At 42.6% G+C, this 26,326-nt stretch overlaps 1 protein-coding gene across 1 annotated transcript; it reads right to left on the bottom strand.

The window, feature by feature from the left end:
- On the bottom strand, positions 1-24,632 carry LOC118088518 (complement decay-accelerating factor, GPI-anchored). Its single transcript, XM_060277480.1, has 8 exons — positions 24,470-24,632; positions 22,792-22,877; positions 17,752-17,943; positions 15,002-15,055; positions 13,231-13,272; positions 8,184-8,213; positions 1,942-2,017; positions 1-865 (listed from the first exon to the last, which is right to left on the bottom strand). The coding sequence occupies exons 1-8, from the start codon at positions 24,589-24,591 to the stop codon at positions 757-759; spliced, it is 711 nt and encodes a 236-aa protein (XP_060133463.1). The 5' UTR covers positions 24,592-24,632; the 3' UTR covers positions 1-756.
- Positions 24,633-26,326: the final 1,694 nt, after the last annotated feature.

Here is a 26,326-nt window from a genome sequence, read left to right as displayed (position 1 = left end):
CAATTAGATTTAAAAAAACAAAGTATAACAGACAAAATACCTTCATGAATAGAGCAAGCTTGAATTCAAGCTATCTGAAGCACTGCACTTTTCACTCTAAATGATTTTAATGGGAGAGTTATTTTACTTAACTTGTTCCCACTGAAATTAAGGTGTTGTAAAAGTGTTCCTGGATTTTTTTGGTTAAGGATGCAGAGCTTTTGTTTGCCTATGACATATATGGCACATATAATATTAGGCATATATTATTGTTTACACTTTTGAAAAGGAAATCAAGGCAGCTTTTAGAATTCTGCATGAGAAAGGCTTGAGGAAGTCAAAAGTTTGGTAAATTTTAACAGCTACACTTGCCCCCTCCGTTTCATGAGATGAACAAGATTCTAGGAAACAAATGGTAACATTTCACATTTCCTACACAGAACCCATTACATCTTTACAAGGTTTGAAGAAATAGTAAAACACCTTGCCAGCATAGATACACAATCAGTTCTGTTTGGCTCTGTATTTGATTAAGGCACTTAAAGAGACATTCTTCAAGGGAAACTGGAACCCAGTTCTACGCAAAAGTAAGAGCAAATGATGAGAGTTGTGTTGGGGTCTAGTACTGCTTCATGCTTCAAGTAGCTGAATAGCCTGGATAGCCAGTTTTTAATGAAAATTGCTTTGACTTTCCACATAGTCCTTCCCTCAATTCTCATTTCCAGTTGTAAAAATCAGAACTGTTAGGAATTAATGATCAGCTGGAAGGGTGCTGGATTACAGTTGTACTGAAGAAACTTTGTTCAATTGAGAACCTTTGGGTTCCAATCCAGATTTTGATACCGACTTGTCAAATTGAGCAGGCCTAGAAGGAGCTTCAGGTCCTCTGTAAAAATAAAATAAAATATTTAAAATTAATACCTATGTTCCAAACATTACATCATTTTGTTTTGTTTTCCTGTTAGGAAACAAAAAATCAACACACAAATACATCTGCATTCCACTTCATGTTATTCAAATTTTAAAGGTAATGTAACTTTCACACTGAAGCAGCACTGCTGTTGCTTCTTGGGCAGGAAAATCAATTCCAGAAGCTACAGAAGTAATGCACTGATTGTTAGCCACTGAAGGATATTAGAAGAACAGCAAATAAAGTGAATTAGGATCATATAAGCAAAACAGATATAAGCGTGGGAGACTAACACACTAACTGTAGAAAATAGTGACTCCTAACAGATTCTTCTTACTGTAGATGAGCCTGCCCTTCTCTCCACTGGGGTTGTTATTGCCTCTGCATCAAACAGAAATCTTGCCTTTGACAAAACAATCAGCATGCTTTGGTATCAAATCTGAGTCCCACAAAAGACTTAAAAGACATGTAACCTACCTGGGACAGAAATTATTGCACTGGATATTCATAATGAGTAAATAATTTCTGTATTAATCTATGGAAACAGCTTAATTAGCACTCACAAAGCTACAGGAAGATATATGCATCATATCAAAACAGTAAAATCATGCATACAATGCTACAACAAAAATGGAAAGCCCCGGATACAAAAAAATAAAATAAAAACCATTTTCTTACTATGTCTGAAAGCAAAAGCCACAGACTGCAATACACATTTGTAAAAGAGGGAATGTTTTATAACTTTATTTAATAGTAGATTTCAAGATTTTCAGGGCCAGAATAGTCATTGGCAAGTCAGTATTAGGATGGACACATCAGAACACCAAATGGGATAAAATACTGACTAGCCATTCCAGAAAAATTACTGTGCTAGCAGATTAGTGCAACTGTTCAACAAAAAATGTGCAAGCCCTTTCTGAACATTAAGCACATGTATGTAGAAAGTGTAAGCAAAGTAGAAGGCAAAGTGAAGTCAAGAAGCATATGGTAGCTCATTCAGCAACCAAGAAGGCTACAGAGAATCAGGGACAGCTTCTCTTGGGCTGACTCACCTATTTTTCATGGAAGACCTGTATTTCCAAAACGCAGTAACTAGACAAGGCACAACTAAACAAGCCAGGACAAATCCTTGAAGGAAAAAAAGAGAAATAAATCCAGTGATATATTGTACAGTGGTGCCTCACTTAACGAATGCCCTGCAAGACGAATTTTTCGCTAGACAAATGGATTTTGCGATCAGAGGTTGCCTCGCAAGACGACAAGTTTTTCTATGGCCGCCGCTTCGTCTTGCGAAGCGTGGCCATAGAAAAACAAACCTCCAACTGCAAAGTCCAGCGTGCAGTGAAAAATTGCCAGGGCTTTTTGCCGCCTGCCTTCCCCTTGGCCACATCGCCACACTTCTGTCGGGCGGGGGGAGGGAGGAAATCCTGGATCTGTCAGGTGTTTTCGCTGGCTGCCTTCCCCAAGTCAAGGGGAAGGCAGCCGGCAAAACGCCCCCGCATCGGCGCGCTTTCGCCCCATGTGACAAATTGAAGCACTTTTGAAATGTTTATTTCTGTCCGGCTGGCAAAGAGTTAACCCACCTCCAGCCTGACTGACATAGAACTCTGATGGGGGCGGGACTGTGCCCGGTTTGAAAGGAGGGAGGGTCGGTTTTGGTGAGTTAGGAGGGAGAGGGAGGAAGGTGTGGTGTGATGTTATGAGGTGGCTTGTTAGAAGACAGTGAAGAGGCTAGGACAACTTAAAGTTAAATGTTTGACTGAGTTTATTTTGTACAACTGGAACAAAGCTAATTAATAAATGACACGTTAAAGAATAACTTATGTTTTTAACACAATAAAACTTCATCTCTGTTTTTGCCAACAAGAGGTCCGTTTGTATTTTTCCAGCGAGGTACCAGGACTCACAGCCGTGGTGACTCAAGAGAGGGCCAAACTCACCTCAGGCAGGGAGGTGGTGGTTTGTGTCCTGAAGTTACACGGAGGAGGCTTAGAAGGGTAACCTGAGGTGCCAAGAAGTTGCCAGAGTGCCTAGGGCAAACTTCTACAGTGGGGGAATCCAACTGAGGGAGACCCTTTACAGGAGGCAAGAGGTTATTCCTGGGGGACAGCCTAGAGTTTCTTAAGGTACCAGGCCACGTAGGCTGGAAGGCTCTCCTTACTTAGAAACCCATTAGGAAAAGGGGGTTTATTTTTGAGGCGACAGGACCAGAGGGTGGGTGTTTTCCCCTCTGGATTCCTGTGTCGCAGTGATAGTAAGGCAGAGTGGGACCAGGGTCGTCACATTTTTGGTGGCAGCGTCGTGATCGAAATTCAAAGCTCACGCGCCTAGTTTGGTTTGAGTCTGTCAGGATTTTCCTGTGAGGAAAATGACTCACGTAAGAAAACCCAGAGAGGCAAAAGGAGATGAAAGAACGGAAGGGGCTGAGGGAAGCCCAGGTTCTGAGGTAGAACTGATGAAACTACGAATTGAGATGGCCCGAATTGAAGCTGAGAGGGAAAAGATAGCAGCTGAAAGTGAGAGGGAAAAAGCCAGAATTGAAAGTGAGAGAGAGAGAGCTAGGATTGAAGCTGAAAGTGAGAGGGAAAAAGCCAGAATTGAAAGTGAGAGGGAAAAAGCCAGAATTGAAAGTGAGAGAGAAAAAGCCAGAATTGAAAGTGAGAGAGAAAAAGCCAGAATTGAAGCTGAGAGGGAAAAGATAGCATCTGAAAGTGAGAGGGAAAAAGCTAGAATTGAAGCTGAGGAGAGAATGCAGTCAGAGAGGATAAGGGCACAATTAGAACAGGACAGAATGAAGCTTGAAGAGATACGTTTGCGATCAGAATTAACTAGTAGCCCAGTTAATAATGATAGTATCGCAATTAATTTAAAAAGGTTCCCCAAATTTGGAAAAGACGATAATGTCGAATCGTTTCTATTTACCTTCGAACGCGTTTGTGTGGAATTTCAAATACCTGAGGAGAACTGGATGCTTTATTTAAGACCTCAAATTTGTGGGATACTAAGTGAAATTTATGCTGACCTGAGGGAAGAAGAGCTGTCAAGTTACCAAGTATTTAAGCAAAGGGTCAGGGTTCGATGTGGACTCACGGCTGAACAAAGCAGAAAGGCTTTTCGTGAGGCAAAAAAGGAACATAAAGAGACTTATGCCCAACTAGCTAGCCGCTTAGATAAATTACTTGACAGATGGATTCAAGGGAGTGGAGTGAAGGACTTTGATGAGTTAAAACAATTAATTTGTTTAGAACAATTTTTTAAGCAAATCCCTAGCAATTTACGTTGGTTCTTGAGGGATAAAAAACTGAAAACTGTGGCACAGGTTGCTGAGGTCTTAGACGAACTACAAGGAGATTTCAATGAAATAGCATTCCCAAAACACTCACAGAAGGGTAATCCATGGAGAAACAGAGAAAATAAAGACAGGCAAGAAAATTTTCCTGTCAGGGAATCAGTTTCTGACAAGACAGGTTCTAAGAAAATCACTTGTTTTTTCTGTAATCGTGAGGGCCATGTACGTGCCAGGTGCCCCCTGCTGGTTAAGTCGCAAACTACACCTACTGCAGCTAAACAAGTAAAACTGGTAATGCAGTCACAGGAAAATAGCTCGCCTCAGACAGAAGGCTCAGAGAAAGCAGACAGTTCAGCTGAGACTACTTCTAAGGTCTTACAGGTCTGGAGGGCTGAGCAGGAGTGCAACCAAGATTACATGGAGCCAATTGAATTAAATGGTCAGTCTTTTTTAGGTTTGAGGGACACAGGAGCAGAAGTCTCACTTGTCAAATCACAATTTGTTCCAAAGGAGCAGTACCTCAAGGGTCAGTCCTATAGTTTAAAAGGCATATGGGGGCCACATTTTGAAGTACCATTAGCTGAAGTTGATATTACCTACAAAGGATTTTGTGGCAAGTGGAGAGTAGGAATCCTAAATGAGTTGGAGGTACCCTTTTTAATAGGGAATGACCTAGCTAGTCAGAAGCACCGTATACAAGTGATAACTAGGTCACAGTCTCAAGTCACTGAGAGTAATCCTCCTGCAGTTATAGAGTCACCCATAGATCCTAGTGAGGATGAAGGGCTGATTAGCGTGCCAGTGGTCCAGGAGCACGGTGCCCAATTCTTGAGTGATCAAAAAGAGGATGAAACTATAAAAGAGCTGTGGGGTAAAGCACAAAGTCCTAATGCCGAAGTAACTGTGGAGAACCCCTGCTTATTTACCACCATTGAGGGAAGATTGTATAGAATTTCTAGGAGGAGGAAAACTGCTGCTGTTTGGGAAAGGAAGAAACAGTTAGTGTTGCCAAGAACTTACCGGATGCAAGTGCTACAAATGGCACACGACGCACCCTCAGCAGCGCATCTAGGCATTAGAAAGACTAGTGATAGAATCCAAGCAAGATTTTACTGGCCTGGGATGGGCAAAGACATCAAAGAGTATTGCAAGTCCTGTGTGATCTGCCAAAAAGCAGGCAAAAGAGCGGACAAAACGCGAGGCTTGTTACAGTCTATTCCCGTAATTACTGAGCCCTTTTCCAGAGTAGGAGTGGACATCCTCGGGCCTATCTCCAGAGTTACAAAAAGGGGGAATAAATTTATTTTATGCCTCGTGGATTATGCTACGCGCTATCCAGAAGCAATACCTCTGAAGGACATTGACTCAAAGACTGTAGCAAAAGCCCTCATGTCGGTGTTCTTAAGGCTTGGATTCCCCAAAGAAATTATAACAGATTTAGGGACATCCTTCACGTCCAAGACCATGGAAGAGCTTTTAACTCTTTGTGGAATTAAGCATGTTAAAACTACGGCTTATCATCCACAGTCGAATGGCTTGACGGAGAAATTTAATTCGACCCTGAGCCGGATGCTAAAGACCTATTCCATCAATCATCCTAACGACTGGGATGAGAGGCTGCAACACTTCCTATTCGGTTATCGCGAAGTGCCGCAGGAGAGCACAGGGTTCAGTCCTTTTGAACTCCTATTTGGACGACAGCCACGAGGACCCCTAGACTTGATGAAAGCAGCGTGGTCAGGGGAGGAGCAGATCGACAGCCCTGATGTTGTGACGTATCTACAGGAGCTGCAGAGCGACCTTCAAGAGCTACGGGAGCAAGCTGCTCACAACTTGCAGCAGGCACAGCGTCGACAGAAGCAGTGGTATGATGCACACGCAAGAGACAGAACTTTCCAGCCTGGTGACAGTGTGCTCGTGTTAAGAACAAGACGTCGAAAGAAGTTGGAGATGTCGTGGGACGGTCCCTTCAAAGTGGTCGAGAGGATATCTGCGGTGAACTATTTGGTAGAGTTAGATGGGGAAGGGGACCGATGTAAAAATTTTCATGTAAACTTACTTAAGCCTTATTTTGACAGAAATAAGTTGGTGTTACAAGTAAAGGGGAAGATGACACAAGGAATTCATTTAACTGGGTGGGGAGAGCTGAGTAAGGGCACAACTCTAGCAGAGGTGTCATTCGATGAAAGTCTGACCCCAGAGCAAAAGGAGCAGTTAAAATTAGTCCTTGCTCAGTTTGCTCAGATCTTCTCAAACATCCCAGGGAGGACCAGCCTAGCAACTTATAAAATAGACACAGGGTAAGCACATAAGTGGGAAGGAAAACATCATAGCGGACGCTTTGTCTAGGTATATTTTTGAGAGGTATAGAATGGTGCAAAGTATTATATGAAACGGTGATAACCCTAGCAGAACATTTGTGCTTAGGCGTTATAATCTGACACATGCCAAACATGGTTTATTTGTGTACAAGTTTATGAGATGTTAATTTAGTTGACTTTGTAATATGAGTGTTATAGAATGCATTGAAGGATTTATAACCCCAAGCCCATTGCTTTGGCATTGCTCTAGTTAGTTAAGAGCAAGCCGACGCAATGTCTTTGTGGTGGGGGAGATATGTGACAAATTGAAGCACTTTTGAAATGTTTATTTCTGTCCGGCTGGCAAAGAGTTAACCCACCTCCAGCCTGACTGACATAGAACTCTGATGGGGGCGGGACTGTGCCCGGTTTGAAAGGAGGGAGGGTCGGTTTTGGTGAGTTAGGAGGGAGAGGGAGGAAGGTGTGGTGTGATGTTATGAGGTGGCTTGTTAGAAGACAGTGAAGAGGCTAGGACAACTTAAAGTTAAATGTTTGACTGAGTTTATTTTGTACAACTGGAACAAAGCTAATTAATAAATGACACGTTAAAGAATAACTTATGTTTTTAACACAATAAAACTTCATCTCTGTTTTTGCCAACAAGAGGTCCGTTTGTATTTTTCCAGCGAGGTACCAGGACTCACAGCCGTGGTGACTCAAGAGAGGGCCAAACTCACCTCAGGCAGGGAGGTGGTGGTTTGTGTCCTGAAGTTACACGGAGGAGGCTTAGAAGGTGAGGTGCCAAGAAGTTGCCAGAGTGCCTAGGGCAAACTTCTACAGTGGGGGAATCCAACTGAGGGAGACCCTTTACAGGAGGCAAGAGGTTATTCCTGGGGGACAGCCTAGAGTTTCTTAAGGTACCAGGCCACGTAGGCTGGAAGGCTCTCCTTACTTAGAAACCCATTAGGAAAAGGGGGTTTATTTTTGAGGCGACAGGACCAGAGGGTGGGTGTTTTCCCCTCTGGATTCCTGTGTCGCAGTGATAGTAAGGCAGAGTGGGACCAGGGTCGTCACACCCCATCACCTGGAGCCAAAGCGTGCCGGTGCGGGGACGTTTTCACTGGCTGCCTTCCCCAATTCAAGGGGAATTTGAATCCCTGCAATGGTTTGAATCCCTGCAATGGGGTGAGCTCCCGTTGCTCAGTCCCAGCTCCTGCCAACCTAGCAGTTCGAAAACACGTCAAGTGCAGGTAGATAAATAGGTACTGCTCCGTCAGGAAGGTAAACGGCATTTCCGTGTGCTGCTCTGGTTCTCCAGAAGTGGCTTTGTTATGCTGGCCACATTACCTGGAAGCTGTACGCTGGCTCCCTCGGCCAATAAAGCGAGATGAGCGCCACAACCCCAGAGTCGGTCATGACTGGACCTAATGGTCAGGGGCCCCTTTACCTTTATGTACATTACAGGAGCAAAGTTAGTGGAGGAAGCAGAGCTGGCCTCACCAAATAAATAAATAAACAGCAGATCTTGGAGAAAAGTTTGCACCCTAAGCATATTTGAAAAGAATTAATATCTTCTCCAAGTTGGAGTCTTCAACATTTAAACCAAAACTGGATAAAAAAGTAAAGGAAACACACATTACCACAAGGCATGAAAGTACAATAGCAGCGATTGTACACCCAAGTAACTTATTCTGTAAGTGCTTACCGATAATAATTGCTGGGGTGTTGTCAGAATCTAGAAAAAAAGTAAATAAAAAGTGTGAGCTAAAATTTGAAGCAATGCAATTGTGACAGATCGTAGTGTGCTCTCTCTCTTTCTATGGAAGTATGCATTTATGTGTGTCACACTGAATAAAACAAAGTACAACTAATAACTGGAGATAATCTACTCCAGTACACAGTGGAAGATGGAACCAAGAAATGGGTTTCCCACTTAAAAAAAATTCACATACATTCTATTTTTTTCCTTTAAATTACTTATTTAAGCCTCTTCCTTTCCAAACATCCCAAGGCAGTTTATATAATAAAATAAAATAAAATAAAATTGAATACTGAAATGTTAAACATGTTAAACATTTTAGTAAGTATTAAAATATAAATAAACTCAAATAAAATCAACAGCAAACAATAAACAATGTCAGAGACATATACTGTATAGAATCTAAAATAGAATAATATCTAGTCACGAAAGTCTGAGCATACAAATATATTTTTAAGTCTTACACCCATAAATCAAATACAAAATATATTACAAATCTGTAGATAAAGTTAATATACCATATATTCCAGCGTATAAGACGGCTTTTTAACCCCAGAAAATCGTCTCAAAATTCGGGGGTCATCTTATACACCGGGTAGTGCCCGCTCGGCAAGTCCTCCGTGTGCTGCGCTAAACCGGGGACTCACCGAGCAGCACAGAGACTCGCCGAGCAGCGCCAGAAATCGCCCATATCCAAAATGTCCACAGCGCCAGAAATCGCTTCTGAGCATGTGCGGACATGAGGACATGCTCAGAAGCAATTTCTGGCGCTGCAGATATTTTGGATATGGGCAGAAATCACTTCTGTGGCTGCGAAGACGCGATTCTGGCGCTGCTCGGCGAGTCCCCGCTGCGCCAGAAATCGCAAGTACATAAAATATAGAGAATATCCCAAACTCTATATTTTAACTTGGAAATTAGGGGGTCGTCTTATACACCCAGTCGCCTTATAAGCCGGCATATACGGTAGCAACACAGCTGAAACACCTTCCAAGGAAAGGCAGCTGCCTATATGACAAGATGGCTGCCTGATGTTCACTTGAAGCACAATCCAAAGGGCAGGTGCTGCCACACTAAAGTCCCTGGTCTTATTGGACATAAGATGAACCTCAGGAGAACATGGCACTACTGAGAGTGTAGGTCCTGAGGGTCAAAGTGTCCAGGCAGCAGTATACAAGCTAAGGTGTTCCCTGGTTTCAAGTTGTTCAGGACCAATAACAAGACAGCAAAATAAGCCTTTGTAGCTTTCACTGCCATACACTCCAACATGTGTCTGGTTAACTTCATATGGAGCCTTACATCTCTTGCACTCTAGTTGTCATCCAGCCTGCTTCACTGCTGTAAGTACCACAGAAAACCAGGAAGCAAAGTGGGCTCAACAGTGCCAGAGAAGGGATCCAGGGTCAATTATGTCAAAAGCCCGCTGTATCTCCCTATTCCAATGTGAGATTAAGGTCTCAGGAGAACTGTTGGCTGTCTACTACAAAATGCCCCAGAAGAACCCATCAAATTCCATTAAGTCTCAGGGGGGCAGATCAGATGAATGGGTCCTCTCTAATGCAGAGGAAGCGTAGTCACAAGAAGATAAATACATAAAAAGGACCTTTTTATGTGGAAGGTGCCAGGTTCAATACCCAGCATCTCCAGGTAGCACCCAGGATGTCCCCTGTCTGAAAACCTGGAGACTTGCTACCAGTCTGAGTTGATAATACTGAACAAGCTACCAACTGTCTGGATGGAAGGCAACTTCCCTTTCTCAGCTCAAAACCATTTCCTATTTTTAAAAAGCTGCCACACTCATTAGAAGTGTTATTCCCCCCCTATTCCACAGGGGGATGTACTAGGACAACCGATCTCAGTGATCACGGGTAGGAGGAGGAGTTACGCTAAGACCAGACCATGTCATTACCGAGGAGGCAGGTTTAGTCGTTTGAGGACTATCCCTGCCTCCGGGTCTTGTCTTGTCTGGACGGACACTGGAATCAGCAAGGGATACCCACAAGACCTGAAGGTGCTGCTGTGCAATGCCAGGTCTATGATTCATAAGACCACTGCCATCCATGACTTGATTGTGGATGGAGGACTTGACCTGGCATGTGTAACAGAGACTTGGCTGGATGAAGCAGATGGGCCTGTCCTTGTCACCAGGTTTCTCTTACACACAGCAACCCAGGCCTTGTGGGCGGGGAGGGGGGGGTTGCATTGATCTTTAGGAAGTCATTAGTTTGCACCAGGTGTCCTATTGGGAAGACCCAGTTCTCTGAGTGTATGTTCTGGAAGTTGGGCAATAGGGGCAGTACAGGATTCCTTTTGGTGTATCAACATCCCCGCTGCACCAAGGATTCCCTGCCTGAGCTGCTTCAGGTTGTGACAGATGTTCTCCTGGAGATGCCTAGTTTGGTTGTCCTAGGGGATTTTAACATCCACGCTGACATTACCTTAAAGGGGCCACTCAGGACTTCATGGAAAGCATGGCCTCCATGGGGATGTCCCTGAATAAGTCTGGCCCAACTCATAGCCGCGGATATGCCTTAGACCTGGTGTTCACCTCTATGGATGCTGGTGATCTGACACTAAGTAAAAGCAAAACTAAAGAAGTGCCATGGTCAGATCACTTTCTGGTGCAACTGGACTTCTCTGCGACCCTTCCCCTCTGCAGGGAGATGGGACCGATTTGGATGGTCCGCCCCCACTTAATGGATCCAATGGACCGATTTGGATGGACCCCACTTAATGGATCCAAATGGTTTCCAGAGAGTGGTAGGGGATGCTTTATCCCATGTTGATGGCCTTTCAGCTGATTCCCTGGTGGCCCACCGGAAGGTGGAGTTATCAGGGCTATTGACTGTTTGGCTCCGAAGCGCTCTCTCTGATTGCATGGAGCCCGGACAGTCCCGTAGTTTTCCAGGGATCAGAGGGCAATGAAACAATCGCTGAGACGGCTAGAGCGCCGATGGCAGATAACTCATCCTGAAGCTGACCGGACACGGGTTAGAGCTCAATGTTGAGCCTAGCAAGTGGCAATAGTGACGGCAAAGAAGACTATTGCATCTGCAGAAAACAGCAGCAGGAGACTCTTTCAGGTGGTTCGCAATTTAGTGGAACTACCTGCTCCATTGGGGCCCAGTACAGGCCACATGATCTCCTGCAATGATTGTGCAAAGTTTTTTGCAGATAAAGTCACTCAGATTTGGCAAGAGGTAGACTCCACTGTGGGAGCAGGGCAGGGTGGGGGAGTGCTAGAGTCCTGTCTAGTCAAGTTGCGTTGGATCAATTCCAATCTGTTACCTCTGAGGATGTGGACAGGCTGCTTGGACGAATGAAACCAACCACCTGTCTCCTTGATCCTGGGCTTATAAAAGTTAGCCGGGAAGGGCTGGGCGATGGGCTTCGTGGGGTGGTGAATGCCTCTCTCTGTGAGGGAGCCTTCCCAGAACCACTGAAAGAGGCAGTTATTAAACCACTTCTTAAAAAACACATCTTTAGACCCGGCCAATATGGCCAACTATCGCCCAGTCTCAAATCTTCCAATCTTGGGCAAGGTGATTGAGCTTGTGGTGGCTGAACAACTCCAGGCACGCCTGGAAGAAGCAGACCATTTGGATCCCTTCCAGTCGGGATTCAGGCCTCCTCATGGGGCTGAAACTGCCTTGGTCGTACTGGTTGATGATCTCCAGCGGGCTAGGGACAAAGGTGAGAGCTGTTTCCTAGTTCTGCTGGATCTCTCAGCGGCTTTTGATACCATCAACCATAACATCCTTCTGGACCGTCTAGAGGGGCTGGGAGCTGGGGGCACTGTTATACAGTGGTTTCACTCCTTCCTCCTGGGCCATGTTACGAAAGTGGTGGTGGTGGTGGGGGGTGAGTGTTCAGACCCCTGGGCTCTCACTTGTGGGGTGCCTCAGGGCTCTGTCCTCTCCCCCATGCTTTTTAACATCTACATGCAGCTGCTGAGAAAGATCATCAGGGGGTTTGGGCTGGGTGTTCATCAGTATGCGGATGATACCAAGCTCTACCTCTCTTTCAAATCAGAACCAGTGAAGGTCCTGTGTGAGTGTCTGGAGGTGGTTGGAGGATGGATGGCGGCTAACAGATTAAGGTTGAATCCTGACAATACAGAAGTTTGTATTTGTATGGGGGACACGAGGTGGGCAGGGGTGGAGGACTCCCTGGTCCTGAATGGGGTAACTGTGCCCCTGAAGGGCAAGGTGCGCAGCCTGGGAGTCATTTTGGACTCACACCTGTCCATGGAGGTGCAGGTCAATTCTGTGTCCAGGGCAGCTGTCTATCAGCTCCATCTGGTACGCAGGCTGAGACCCTACCTGCCTGCGGACTGTCTCACCAGAGTGGTGCATGCTCTAGTTATCTCTTGCTTGGACTAATGCAATGCGCTCTACGTGGGGCTACCTTTGAAGGTGACCTGGAAACTACAACTAATCCAGAATGCGGCAGCTAGACTGGTGACTGGGAGCGGCCAAGACCACATAACACCGGTCTTGAAATATCTACATTGGCTCCCAGTACATTTCCGAGCTCAATTCAAAGTGTTGGTGCTGATCTTTAAAGCCCTAAATGGCCTCAGTCCAGTATACCTGAAGGAGCGTCTCCACCCCCATCGTTCTGCTCGGACACTGAAATCCAGCGCCAAGGGCCTTCTGGCGGTTCCCTCGCTGCAAGAAGCCAAGTTACAGGGAACCAGGCAGAGGGCCTTCTCGGTAGTGGCACCCGTCCTGTGGAACGCCCTCCCACAAGATGTCAAAGAGAAAAACATCTACCAGACTTTTAGAAGACATCTGAAGGCAGCCCTGTTTAGGGAAGCTTTTAATGTTTAACAGACCATTGTATTTTAATCTTTTGTTGAAGCCGCCCAGAGTGGCTGGGGAAACCCAGCCAGATGGGCGGGGTATAAATATATTATTATTATTATTATTATTATTATTATTAGTCTAAACAAGCTTATTAATTTGCTGTCACTACCACCTTTCAGCTGTACCTGGATCGCCTGCAGGAGTCGGCAGTGGTTTGTTTGTAGGTCCTATAAAAAGAGGGGGGTTGTTGTTATTTTTATATTTATTTATTTACATCATGCCTTTTTCCCAGACAGGGAGTCAAGGCAGCTTACACATAAAATGGTAACAGCTTTAAGAAGTCATGTAAAAAACAATTTAACACTTATCTCACTCTCTCTCTGTGTGTGTGAGTGTGTGTGTGTGTGAGAGAGAGAGAGAGAGAGAAAGAAAGAGAAAGACCTATTAAAAATACAGATAATTACAATAACAAACATCACCGCACCAGTCCCACCAGTTCTCGACAAGGGTCCATTTCCTCCACTCTGGGTCTCTCCATAAGCTTACTCCTTGGTCACTCTCCACTTATTGAAATGCATCAATTCATAACAGTGAAAAGCAATTGTTTACTGTTTTCCGGGTTTAAGGCGTCATCTCCTCCTCCTCCTCCATAATCCACTTCTCCTCCTCCTCCATCATCCACTTCTCCTCCTCCATCTCCTCCTCCTCCATCTCCTATTCCTCCTCCTCCTCCTCCTCCTCCTCTAGTGGTTGACACTGTGGTGGTTGGACGAGCTGTGAAAGAGATTTATATCAACTGCTCTGCATTTATGCGTTCTTTCAAAATTAGGAGTCAGAAAGGTCTTCGCAGGTAAGATTCACCTATTGTGTGAGCAGGGCGGTCCCTCCCCTTACCTGGCCGATCCCCTGCCAACGCCTCCCCAGGTGGGATTGGGCGATTGGCTGAGGTAGGCGGAGACCTCCAGGTATGAAGCCTGGGGAGGATGAAGCCAGCCCAAACTACCAAGAGCCACACTGGGATCTTGGGGGGGGGGCTGCGCGCAACGACACAAAAGGCCCCATTTGATGTGGGGAGCGGTCATTATGCGTTCTTTCAAAATTAGGAGTCAGAAAGGTCCGTATAGGGTGCCACATGGTCTCAGGACACCAGGTCCTCTATGGTCTCAGTCTTTGGAATCAGCTTTAGGAAGTTAAAATAGTTTTTTTAAAATAATAATAATAATAATAATCTGATGTTACTTATATTTTGAATTTTTTTATAGGCCAACTTTTTTTCAACATCTGATTTTATCTGCATTTTTTCCTCTAGTACTTTTTCTCTAGTACTTGTCCATCATTGGGCTGGTAACAGAGTACACGTGGACAGTCAAGGATTACCATTACTGATGCTACCACTGATGCGGAAGACGGGACAGAACAAAAGAGAGAAATGTCTGAGTAGGCTGGTGAAGTGAGCAAAGCAAGCGGCCCAGGAAAAAGTCACTGCCATGCCCACATTGCTACCACCACCAAAAGAAGGAAGATTGCACTTCAAAACTGCAGGCTTTCTTTTGTGGGTCAAGATGGCAGAGGGTGGGATGAAGGAGAAAACTCCTTCTGCCCCTTGGTCTTCCTGCCCCCTGGTGGCAGGCAGCCCCAGCAGGAACAACGAGTGAGTCACTGGCCCAGGTAGGTGGAACGGGTGGTGAAAGGGCGAAATCACTAACCAGTATCATGGGTTGTTACTGGAGGAGGAGGAGTGAGTTCCACCAGATGCAGTGATCCCCTCTCCTCACTCCTCCCCCATCCTGGTAAGTGGCTGTGACCCAAGAAGTCAGGAAAACAACAGAGCCCCATCCATGCTGCCACCTAGAGGTTTAATTATAAAATCTTATATATCCTATTAGCATACAGTACATGGAGTAAGATAATCCTGACTTAAATATGAGATATTAAAGTCACATTTTTCTAACTCACTTGTGCTAGAAGTTGGTTTTTTGGTACTTCTAACTGGACTGATGGTGGCGGAATCTGGCAGAAAAGAGAGGGGGTAAAGAAATAAGGATGTTCTGCTTTAAAGTGCAATACATTACACAATAGCTCTGACATTTATTTTTTGAATTTATACCTTGTGATTCCTCCCAAGGAACCCATTTAAGTGTAGGAAGATACTTACCCCTAACACATGTTGGAACAGGCGGGTGCCAGAAACCGTCAGCCCCACATGTACTACTGTCATTCCCCACCAGAGTGTATCCACGATCACATACAAACATTATGTGATTTCCATAGGTGTACGCTTGCTTATACGCAGTTGTAATTCTTCCATTTTTTATGTTAGGTCTACTGCATATGACCACTGAAAAAACAGCATTTAGAAATATACTTGTTATTTAAACCATGGCTTGCTAAACCTTGCACATGGATTTAACTACTGCCAATAAACTACAGTCTGATGTTAGCATATAAAATATAAATTGTGGATTTGCATTACAGGTGTGCCCAGCACTCTTTTCTTAACCGTGGCTTGCTTGGCCATCCCACCTAAAACAGTCACCAAACTGCAAAGATGGGAAGGAAGAGCACCCGGAAAACAAAGCAAAGGTTTGCTTATTTGTCTGTGAGGAAATTCTAATTTTACTTGTGCCTTGTTATATCATGGGCTAGTGTTCTATGCAAACCAGACCAATGTTCCACCAAAGCAGCAGCAGTGACTTTAAACTTGTAAAGCTCCCAACTTTGCCAACTTTTGGCAAAAGGGGAATATAATTAGCTATGCCTGTGATAGATTTTTTTTCTTAAGCTACTTCTTATAATTACAGTGGTACCTTGGGTACTCAAACGCCAAAAACCCGGAAGTATTCTGGTTTTCGAACGTTTTTCAGAAGCCAAACGTCTGATGCGGCTGTCAGCTATTGTTTCTGGGGCCCCTGCACTAATCAGAAGCTGCGCCTTGGTTTGCGAACATTTTTTGCTATTTATTTTGTGTTTTCGTTTTTGAGGCTTTTTCGGTTAATTTGTTTTTGTGACTGTGTGGAACCCAGTTCAGCTACTGATTGATTGTGTGACTGCAGAAATGGATAAAAGCCCCCCATCCAAACAATGACTATCATCAGTGCAGGTAAGAAGAATTTTTTAAAAAATTTTTTTTTATCATCTACAATACTGTCTTATTTATTTTATAGTACAGTACGTTGATTATTGCTTTCATTTTATGGATCAATGGTCTTGTTAGATAGTAAAATTCATGTTAAATTGCTGTTTTAGGAGTTGTTTTTAAAAGTCTGGAATGAATTAATCCATTTTGCATTACTTTCTATGGGAAAGCATGCCTTGGTTTTGGAATGGACTTCCAGAACAAATTAAGTTTGAGAACCAAGGAACCACTGTATGTTTATTTTGCATTTATTCTCTATATAAAAGCTATGTATCAATGAATGGTTCAATTCCTGTATTCTTGATACCTTATGTGAACCTCTGAACTATTAATTTCCTATATATGTCTCTCTCAAAAATTGTTTGCCTAGTTTATCCACACAAATGTTTAGGATGTTTAGTCTATAGGTTGCTCTTACCTTGAGTCTTCCAAACACGGGAAGCTATAGGAATGGTATGTTAAGGACATTTTAATGGTCTAGTTGTCAAGGAAGATTGACGATAAGTGGGTGAAATATGATTCCTGAGGCTCCAGAGTATGGGGGGTACTCAAGATAATGAATTAAAGAAGATAATATAGAGGAGCAAGACCTGTGACCTCTCTTTACATTTGAGTGTTATTGGCTAATGATGTATTATGTTTGAAAAATCTTGTAAAAGCTTTGGTAGAATGTGCCTTCGAAGCAGTTCTTCTAACTGGTGGTTCTGGTTTAGAGAGGCTTCCCAATTGCAATAGTTCCTCTAATAAACTGTGTCTCTACCGGATGCTGAGCTTGTATAGCTCTCTTGGTTGCATTTTGCTTTAAGGTATTATTTCTTCACCTAGGCATGAACCATTAAGAGGTGCTTTGGAAGTTAATTCATAGCATACCTGTTTGGGATTTTTAAAATTTTATTTTATGGATAGGTGAAATTGGAAGTGGACACACAAAAACTGTTTCTATTTCTGGTGACTTCAAATACTAATTAAGCCAATTAAAATATATAATCTCAATCCAGCTAAATTTCTAGAGGTCTATAAACTGCTTCAGAGACAGGCATTATCAAAGTTCCTGCGCAGAAAGCCAAACAAATTCAAAGGATAACAATTACTGTATTACTTAATACTCCTCCTTCATTTATTGCAGGAAATATTATATTATTTTGATATATTGCAGGAAATATTTATATTGTTTTTATTCTTCCTGTTACCCTGAGCAAAACAACCTAAAGGCAATGATTAAGTCCAAATTAAATTAATCAAATACATAGCTCACAACCAAATCTAGGTTCCTTTGTTCTCAATGGGACATAATCGTGATTATTTTAATTGGATCAGACCATAAACTTCTCTGAAAATGACTCAGGTTAAAACAAGCAACTCATTGAGGGGGCAATGCTGTTGCATCTCCCACATTGAATCACTTGCAATCCCACTGAAAACCTCACAGGCTGAACAGCATCAGCACAGTGCTTAGCAGACTTCAAAGTCAGCTCATTCCAACAAGGATTTACTTTTTCCAGCCATTGTATGCAAATGACATTAACAAAGTACAGGAAAGGTACCAAACATTAGTTTTCATCACCTTTACATTCAGGTGCAGCTGGACGCCACTCTCCGGTTACACCATCTGCAGCCACTAAACATGTAATAGTACGGTTTCCAATAAGTGAGTGATAAGGATCACAAGTGTACGTCACTGATGTGCCATAGCTATACTCTCCATCAGATGTGGTACTGTGTTGACCATTGGCAATCTTAGGAGGGGGGAAACAGGGGACTCCTGGGGATCAAAAGCAACATTAGTAGTTCAGTGGGACTACAATTGTAAAAGCATCTCTGTTAGCATTGTATTTGGACTAAGTTATTTTCACGGAAAAGATGTTCCACTTTATGAAGTAATCTTCTGATAATTCAAGGCCTGAGCATCCATTTTAGCTGTCACCCAAACACTGAACCAAAGTGGACTGCTGTGTAGGTATTACAACCTCCTCAAAAGCAAACTAGATCTTCTGTGAAGCAAGGTGGACTTGAAGCTTCACACAGGGAGCTGTCAAAGCCCCAGGGCCACCTTCAGAGCAAGGAATGCTGGGGGTGGGGGAGAGACCCTGTGGCCTCAAGAGACCTTTGTCCTCAACTTCCTTACTATTAGCCTTTATTTCCCCTCATGCATGCCTATGGCGACAGGGCTGCCTTCACAGCTGTGTACAGAGAAATAATAAAGGCTGACCCCAAAATACAGGGTTATCAAACGGGATTTAATGACAATATACATAGTCCATATACAATTACAGATCACTGTCTCAAACAAATTCAGACATGAAATAAAACCAAAATAGATAAACCACAGGTATGTGAATGCATGAAAGGTAGTGAATAAAACTGTATATACATTAGACAGAATGGGCAGACAAGGAAAGGACACAAAAACAAGGACCCTATTATACCAAGGGAAAGCAATGAGAGTATTTGAATGCCCTAAGTCACTTTATCAACCATGTTTGCTTGTAGGTCAAATAAATTTGCTGAATTCCATAGTATTTTTTAATTAATAAAAAGTATTTTTAAATTATGTAATAAAGGATGAACCCCTGAAAACCACTGGGAGGGGGGAGGGAGCCTCCCTATGCAGAAAACCACTTGAAAGGTATGTAAAGGGGCCCAGAAGAGGCTGCTTTAGATGAAAAGGCAAATGATGTTCCAGGAGGTTTCCAGCAATTCAGGGGGATCTGACCCAATTGTTCCCCAATCCATCCACAGGTGAAACTCTAATTCCAAGAGTATATAAGTCCCCACAAGTTATATAGGGCAACCAATAGATGACTCAAATTCAGGCTCCTCACAGGCCATTGTTAAGTGTTAAGCACCCAGGCCAAAAGGTGAGCCCAAAAAACATAGGTAAAAATGCTGAGGCATTATGGAATCTGCTGTAGCCATTTTTTAATTCACTTCATATTATATTTTTATCCCACCTTCCCTGCAATGAGTTCAAGCTCTCCAAAAACTAACAGGCTACTATTATAAGCGCTTGTCACCAACACTGGATGCCAATAAGGCATTAAAGAAAATTTTTACTCTCAGCTGGCACCTAAGGAAGATAAAATTATCCTCCTGGGTGATTTTAATGCAAGAGTTGGGCGAGATTTCGATCTGTGGCCTGGGACTATTGGGAAAGAAGGAGTTGGCAACAGCAACCAGAGCGGAATCTTACTTTTGATGATATGTGCAGCACACAACCTTGTTATTACCAACACACTCTTTCGACAGAAAAATAAATTTAAAACTTCATGGAGGCATCCTCGGTCAAACCACTGGCACCTCTTAGACTATGTTATTGTCCATGCTAAAGATTGCCGTGATGTGCTCCTTACTAGAGCTATGACGAGCGCTGACGACTGCTGGACAGACCACCGACTAATACGCTCCACGATGGCTATCAAGATTATACCTCAACACAGGCTTCAAGGAAGGAAACCAAGGTGCAAAATGAACACTCAAACCCTTCAAGACCCCATTAAGCGGGACTGCTTCCAAACGACTCTTAAGGACCATCTGCTTTCAGAATTCCCTGATAACATCGAGGAACACTGGACCAAGCTAAAAACATCCATTATTGCAGCCTGTGAACAAACTATTGGATACCAACCAAGAAACACCAGGACTGGTTTGATGAGAATGACACTGAGATTGAACACATGATTGACAAGAAAAGGAAGGCCTTTCAGATCTGGCAAAGAGATAGAAAGAGATAGAAACTGTGCCACTAAGAAAAAAAACTATGCCAACGCTAAGGCTGAGGTTCAAAGAAGAACCAGAGAACTAAAAAAAGCTCAAGGGATCCAGCACTTAGCTGACCCTCATGATGCACAGAGTTTCTTTAAAGCCACAAAGACCATCTATGGGCCAATAAATCATGGCATATGCCCCTACGCTCAGCAGACGGTAACATACTTCTAAAACAGGCATCCCCAAACTTCGGCCCTCCAGATGTTTTGGACTACAATTCCCATCATCCCTGACCACTGGTCCTCTTAGCTAGGGATCATGGAAGTTGTAGGCCAAAACATCTGGAGGGCCGCAGTTTGGGGATGCCTGTTCTAAAAGATAAAGAAGCTATTGTACTGCGCTGGAAAGAACATTACCAACATCTCCTTAACCACAACTCCCCCATAGCTGCTGAGGTCCTCTCACAAATTCCGCAAAAACAAGTTAGAGATGAGCTTGCAATATCTCCAAATTTGGGAGAGTTGTGTACAGCTATTAACCAAATGAAAAACAACAAAGCCAGTGGACCTGATGGGATACCTGCCGAAATCTTCAAAGTGGGCGGAATTGAACTTACACAACAACTTCACAAGCTCATCGAAAAAATCTGGGAAAGAGAAGAAATCCCAGCAGACTTTAGAGATGCCAAAATTATCAACAGAACTGATTGTGGAAACTATCGAGGCATCTCTCTATTACCAGTAGCTGCGGCCGGCAAAATTCTTGCAACGATCTTAGCAAACCGTCTGGTAACAATATCCGAGGTGACCCTTCCTGAATCCCAAAAGAGTTTTCAGCCTTCTAGGGAGACAGTGGACATGATTTTCACCGCTTGACAGCATCAAGAAAAAATGCAGAGAGCAAAACCAACCCCTGTATATGCCGTTTATTGACCTGACTAAGGCTTTCGACACTGTAAATCGTAATGCCCTGTGGACTGTCCTTCTGAAAGCTGGCTGCCCAGATAAATTTGTAAACATCATTTGGCTCCTCCATGATAATATGACAGCAACAATTGCAGATAACAATGGCTCTCAAAGTGAACCTTTCACAGTCGTATCAGGTGTTAAACAGGGTTGTGTTATTGCCCCAACTCTATTCATTATTTTCATTGCCATGATCCTACACTTTGTCGACGGGAAACTCCCCAGCAGAGTAGAAATCATATATCGAAGAGATGGAAAGCTCTTCAATCTGAACAGGCTGAAAGCAAAAAGTAAGGTTACCGTAATTTCCATCATAGAGATTCAGTATGCTGATGACAATGTAGTGTGCGCATGCTCAGAGGATGACCTCCAAACCATCCTAAATATCTTTGCAGAAGCTTACGTAAAACTTGGCCTATCACTCAACATCCAAAAAACCAAAGTGCTGCACCAACAAGTACAAAATAACCCCTCTGCAGGGCCACAGATCAAACTCAGTGGTGTAACGCTGGAAAATGTTGATCACTTCTCCTACCTTTCCACAAGGGCCAACATTGATGCCGAAATCCAGCATCGCCTGAGCTCTGTGAGTGCGGCTTTCTCCTGATTGAAGTGCAGAGTGTTTGAGGACCGGGACATTTGCAGGGAAACCAAAGTGCTTCTTTACAAAGCTATTGTACTACCAACCTTACTATATGCTTGTGAAACATGGACCACTTATAAACGCCATCTCCAACTCCTCGAAAGATTCCATCAAATGTGTTTCCGAAAATTTTTACACATCACTTGGGAAGACAGGCAAACTAATATCAGTGTACTGGAAGAAGCAAAGATCACCAGTGTTGAAGCAATGATTCTTCAACATCAACTTCGTTGGACTGGTCATGCTGTGCGGATGCCTGATGATTGCCTTCCAAAGCAACTACTCTATTCCGAACTTAAAAATGGAAAGCGTAATGCTGGCGGTCAACAAAAGAGGTTTAAAGACTGCCTCAAGGCAAATATTAAAACATGTAGTATAAACACTGACAACTGGGAAACACTGGCCTGCGAGCGCTCCAGTTGGAGGACAGCCTTTACCAAAGGTGTCATTGGCTTTGAAGAAACTCGATTTCAGGACACAAGGGAGAAACGTGCTAAGAGGAAGGCACGCTTGGCAAATCCATACCATGATCAACTCCCGCTTGGAAACCAATGTCCCCACTGTGGAAGGACGTGTGGATCCAGAATTGGCCTCCACAGTCACTTATGGACCCATTGTTAAAATTGTTTATGGAAGACAATCTTACTCGGCTACGAGTGATTGCCAAAGAAGAAGAAGACATGATTCTCTACCCCCCCCCATATGAAACACCACAGAGATGACGACCTTCTGGTGCTCCCCAAACTAACCTCTTTCACCAGTGGCTCAGTGAGCACAATGTGGGGTTAGTGCAATGCCCATGTTCTATTTGCACTGCTTCACTCCCTTAGATTCTCTTGTCTAAATAAGGGCAATGAAGCAAAGATGCTTCCACTAAAACTTAAATGCTAAATTAAACAGAAGAAATCCTTTCTGTTCCAAGAAACATTGAAAAGTGGCTTAGTACAGGCTCTGTAGGGTTCCTGATTAAACATATATCCATTTGTAGGGAAAGGCAATTGTTTGAATGACTTCAGCAGTTCCTTATGCACCCAACTTCTCCTTGATCTAATACCAATTCCATCAGTTCCCATTTATGTGTGATTTTGCAACAAATGGGTTATTTCAGAACACCAATTTCCTGCTCTGGGGAAAGCTGTAGGTGAAGTCAGCTAGTTGGCAACAACCATGATGGTGTGTATATGGTACATGATCAGAAAATGTGAACTCTGTATATTGGTTACACTTTTGCAATAAACCAAGTAACACAGTAACACATCGAGTTCACACTTAATAAATTCAAATTAGCTCATCTTACGTTGGCAAAGTGGAAGTTCTTTATCCCAATCAACTTTGTTTTGAATAAGCCTACATCGAAGAGTCTTTTCACCTACCATTCTGTGCCTAAAGAGAAATACAAATATTGTATTTTAATGCATGGAACATAAAGTGTGCAGATAGAGCATATTTCTTATCCAGTACACTTGCTTTATTTAGACTATTTATATATCCCATTCTACAGAGTCACCACTGTGCTAGTTGACAGAAACAGAAAAAAATAAAACCAACCACCACCAGTTCAAAAGCAGTTAGAAACAACACAGCAGCAAAAATATAATAACAGTAGGATAGGATTGAAGCCAGTTCTAACAACACTGAATGAGACCTGGTAAAGCGGTCTTTACTTGCTGCTAAAACAATGTGAAAATGAGGCCAGAGGAAACTTCCTGGGGAGAGGATTCTAGAGATAGGGAAGTGCAACTGAAAAAGCCCTTTCTCTGGGTTGAGAGAAGCTAGCAATTTAATTTAATTCCAGATACAGGAATTATCTCTTTGTTAAAGAGTGCCCAGAAAAAGTCATACCAACATAAAAACTGAAGAAGTGTGCATGCACACGAAAGCTCATACCTATGACAAACTTAGTTGGTCTCTAAGGTGCTATTGGAATGAATTTTTTTTATTTTTTGTTATAAAAACTCCAGTAGCTTGGACATAGTGCCTTTGTAAGCAGGAAGTAGGCTTTCAAATTTCATCATAGTGGACTTCCTCAATTCAAGGTGAAGTACTTGATATACAATTCAAGTATCTAATCCAGGATTGACATTTAGCTATGATGGGGAGTAGTGTGACACCTCAAAAACAAAGGGGAGCAGTAAAGGCAGGAATTCATGATCTTCCCAACAGACCTTATTTCATTAAAAATGTCATCCCACCCCACCTGAGTTTATTACCATTAAGAAAATTACTTGGCCAAAGCGATTGTAGATAAAACCCACCATTATTACACCGTATTGCAGGCTGAGAGAGCGTGGATTACACAAAATATTATTGTGTCTATTTTGCTGGAGAGTAGGGCTTGTAGAACGCAATTGTAGATAAAATCCATGATTATCACACCATAACATAGGGGGCAGAGCTGTGGTTGAGAAAGTGTGGATCACATGAACTCTGCAAAATATTATGTCTATTTTGCTGGAGAGAACGGGAAGTTAGAGGGGCATATTAAAACCCTCTAATATAGTTATTCTAGCATATTTATTTTATTTTATTTTTAGAGAAATGCACAGAGAACCGTGCACTTAGTTAAGGACTGCAAGGAGTAAAATGAGCCAGGGAAAGAACTGGGGATTTCATCAGTGTGTGGAAACACATCAAGATGCCAGCATAGAAAGACAGTTCTACACACTGAGAAATAACCAAATGAAAGACCCGAATACACGTTTCTCAGAAGCCAGAGGTTGCCGCTGCTCAGTTACCAAATCAACCAGAAATGGTAGACCTGTTCTCTAGTGCTGCTTACTTGTGTTTATTAATTTATTTGGATTGTTTACTCCCCACCTCACACTTTTCCATGACCCCCATGATTATAACACAAACTAAATAAGAATTAATGTCAAAAATGTAGCCTAATATTTTAACAGTTAATATATGTCTGTCACGAACCCCTCCCAGTTCTAAACAAAGCAAAGTAGGTACAAAGGCAACCTACAACTCACCCCTCATCACAGCCTAGAGTTATTTCATCACCTAGCCGCAAGTCATTTGATTTTACTATTCTGCCATTCGCTAAATCTATAGTAGGACATCGCCTTCCTAACAGGAAAATCAAAACAAGCATTAGCACATGCAGCCTTGATTTCTTTAAAAAGAAACGGGTACACTACAGATACCAAGGCCACTTCCAGATGATCTGTTTGAGCAGTCATCCTGATTTGTTTGGGAAGAGGTTATACGGCATTGTGTCATAAAAATTATCTCAGTATCTCCAGTGCAATTCCGTCACATTCTTTACTGCAAAATGTCATTTAAAGAAAATAATCAGATTTGGTGCACAAGAGAACCAAATACGCTTCAGCTGTGCTACCTGAATTTGTTGGTATTTAACTGAATCCCTCCTGCAATATAGAAACAGCCTGAAAGTGTCCTTGGAAATACTATATTCACTAAAGGGTAATTCAATATCCAGTTTTACTAGTGGTTCACAATAATGTCATCTTTAGGGATAGATGCAGACGTTAGTGTTCTTTCTTTTTTCCTTCATGAGTTGAAAGCAGTTGAGAGACCATTTCTTGCTTTATGTACACTTATCTCTTTGTTGCCTCCGGCATATAGATGTTCAAAGTTTTTGGACTGTTGCTGCTGACACTATCCTGAGATCAGCAGCAACAGCTGAGATCATTAAAAACTCTATTTTGTTTACTATAAAGTTGTAATAGTACTCCCATACCCCTGTATTTATGACAATAGTTAAAACAAAGGTATATTTGTTCAAATAATTTTAAGACAGTTATACTTTTAAGTACAGTAGTTTTGTGAGGATACTATTCATCAGCCATGGTGGAGAAAAATCAGGCCGGGGCAGCTTCTAGTCATTATTTAAGGTGAGAAGCTCCAATACATCCTCAACTACTTTTGGAGAAGAGGTGACAGTGTTGGTACCTCTCACCTTCACAACATTATAGTGTAGTATAGTGTGACTTGAGGGTCATCAACACCCTAAAATGCAGGAATCTCAACTAGATCATACATGACAGAAGGCAATCCAACCTCTGCTTAAAAACCTCCCAGGAAGGACAGTCCATCACCTATGTTCCACTGTCAAACAGCTCTTACTGTCAGAAAATGCTTCTTGATGTTTAGTCAGAATCTCCTTTCTTGTAACTTGAATCCATTGGTTCAGGTCTTAGCCTCCGGAACAGGAGAAAAAAAGCTAGTTCAGTCTTCAGGTCCAGTTTACAGGTAGAGTGTCTTAGGGAAAAGGTTGCTGTAGCAGCTGCCTAATACAATTCCCAGCCACTATTAGTTCACATTGTATATATTTGGCCTATGATATACTTAAGATAAAAATACAGACAAATAGAGAACACACACTAGGGCAGAGTAAAATGTATAGAGGTTTAACTCTCATTCTCAGATGTTCAAACTGCCACTCTGCAGTTGAATCTCCTGGTTTGGAAACAGCTGCTAGAGCTGTTTTAAGAGTTTGGTGAATATATGCATTGTTTTAAGCAGAACTGATACACAAGACAAATGCATTCTAATGCTGACTGCAGTACTTGGGCTAACAGTTATTTTCAACACCATACTGGTACTGTGGAAGCATCTCTAATAATTCTTTAACAGTAATATTTACATACATATATAAAAAGATTGTTTGGAGATATTTAGTCAAGGCAGTAATAATAATAATAATAATAATAATAATAATAATAATAATAATAATTTTATTTATACCCCGCCCTTCCCAGTCAAGACCGGGCACAGGCGGGTAACAACAAGAATATCAAAGCAAGCATAAAAGAAACAATTCAATTAAAATGCAGATTAAATACAATGTTAAAATTCAATTTTAA

Source organism: Zootoca vivipara, chromosome 7, assembly GCF_963506605.1.
Source record: "Zootoca vivipara chromosome 7, rZooViv1.1, whole genome shotgun sequence".
Lineage (NCBI taxonomy): Eukaryota > Metazoa > Chordata > Lepidosauria > Squamata > Lacertidae > Zootoca > Zootoca vivipara.
The sequence above is the reverse complement of the archived record's forward strand: the minus strand, read 5'-3'. Positions and strand labels throughout refer to the sequence as shown.

Coding starts and splice junctions, on each gene's coding strand:
- LOC118088518 (XM_060277480.1), bottom strand. CDS start 24,591: ATGCTTGTTTTGATTTTCCTGTTAGGAAGGCGATGTCCTACTATAGAT. Junction 22,878..24,469: donor ACTCTAGGCTGTGATGAGGG/GTGAGTTGTAGG, acceptor ATTTCTCTTTAG/GCACAGAATGGTAGGTGAAA. Junction 2,018..8,183: donor CACCCCAGCAATTATTATCG/GTAAGCACTTAC, acceptor TTTTCCTTCAAG/GATTTGTCCTGGCTTGTTTA.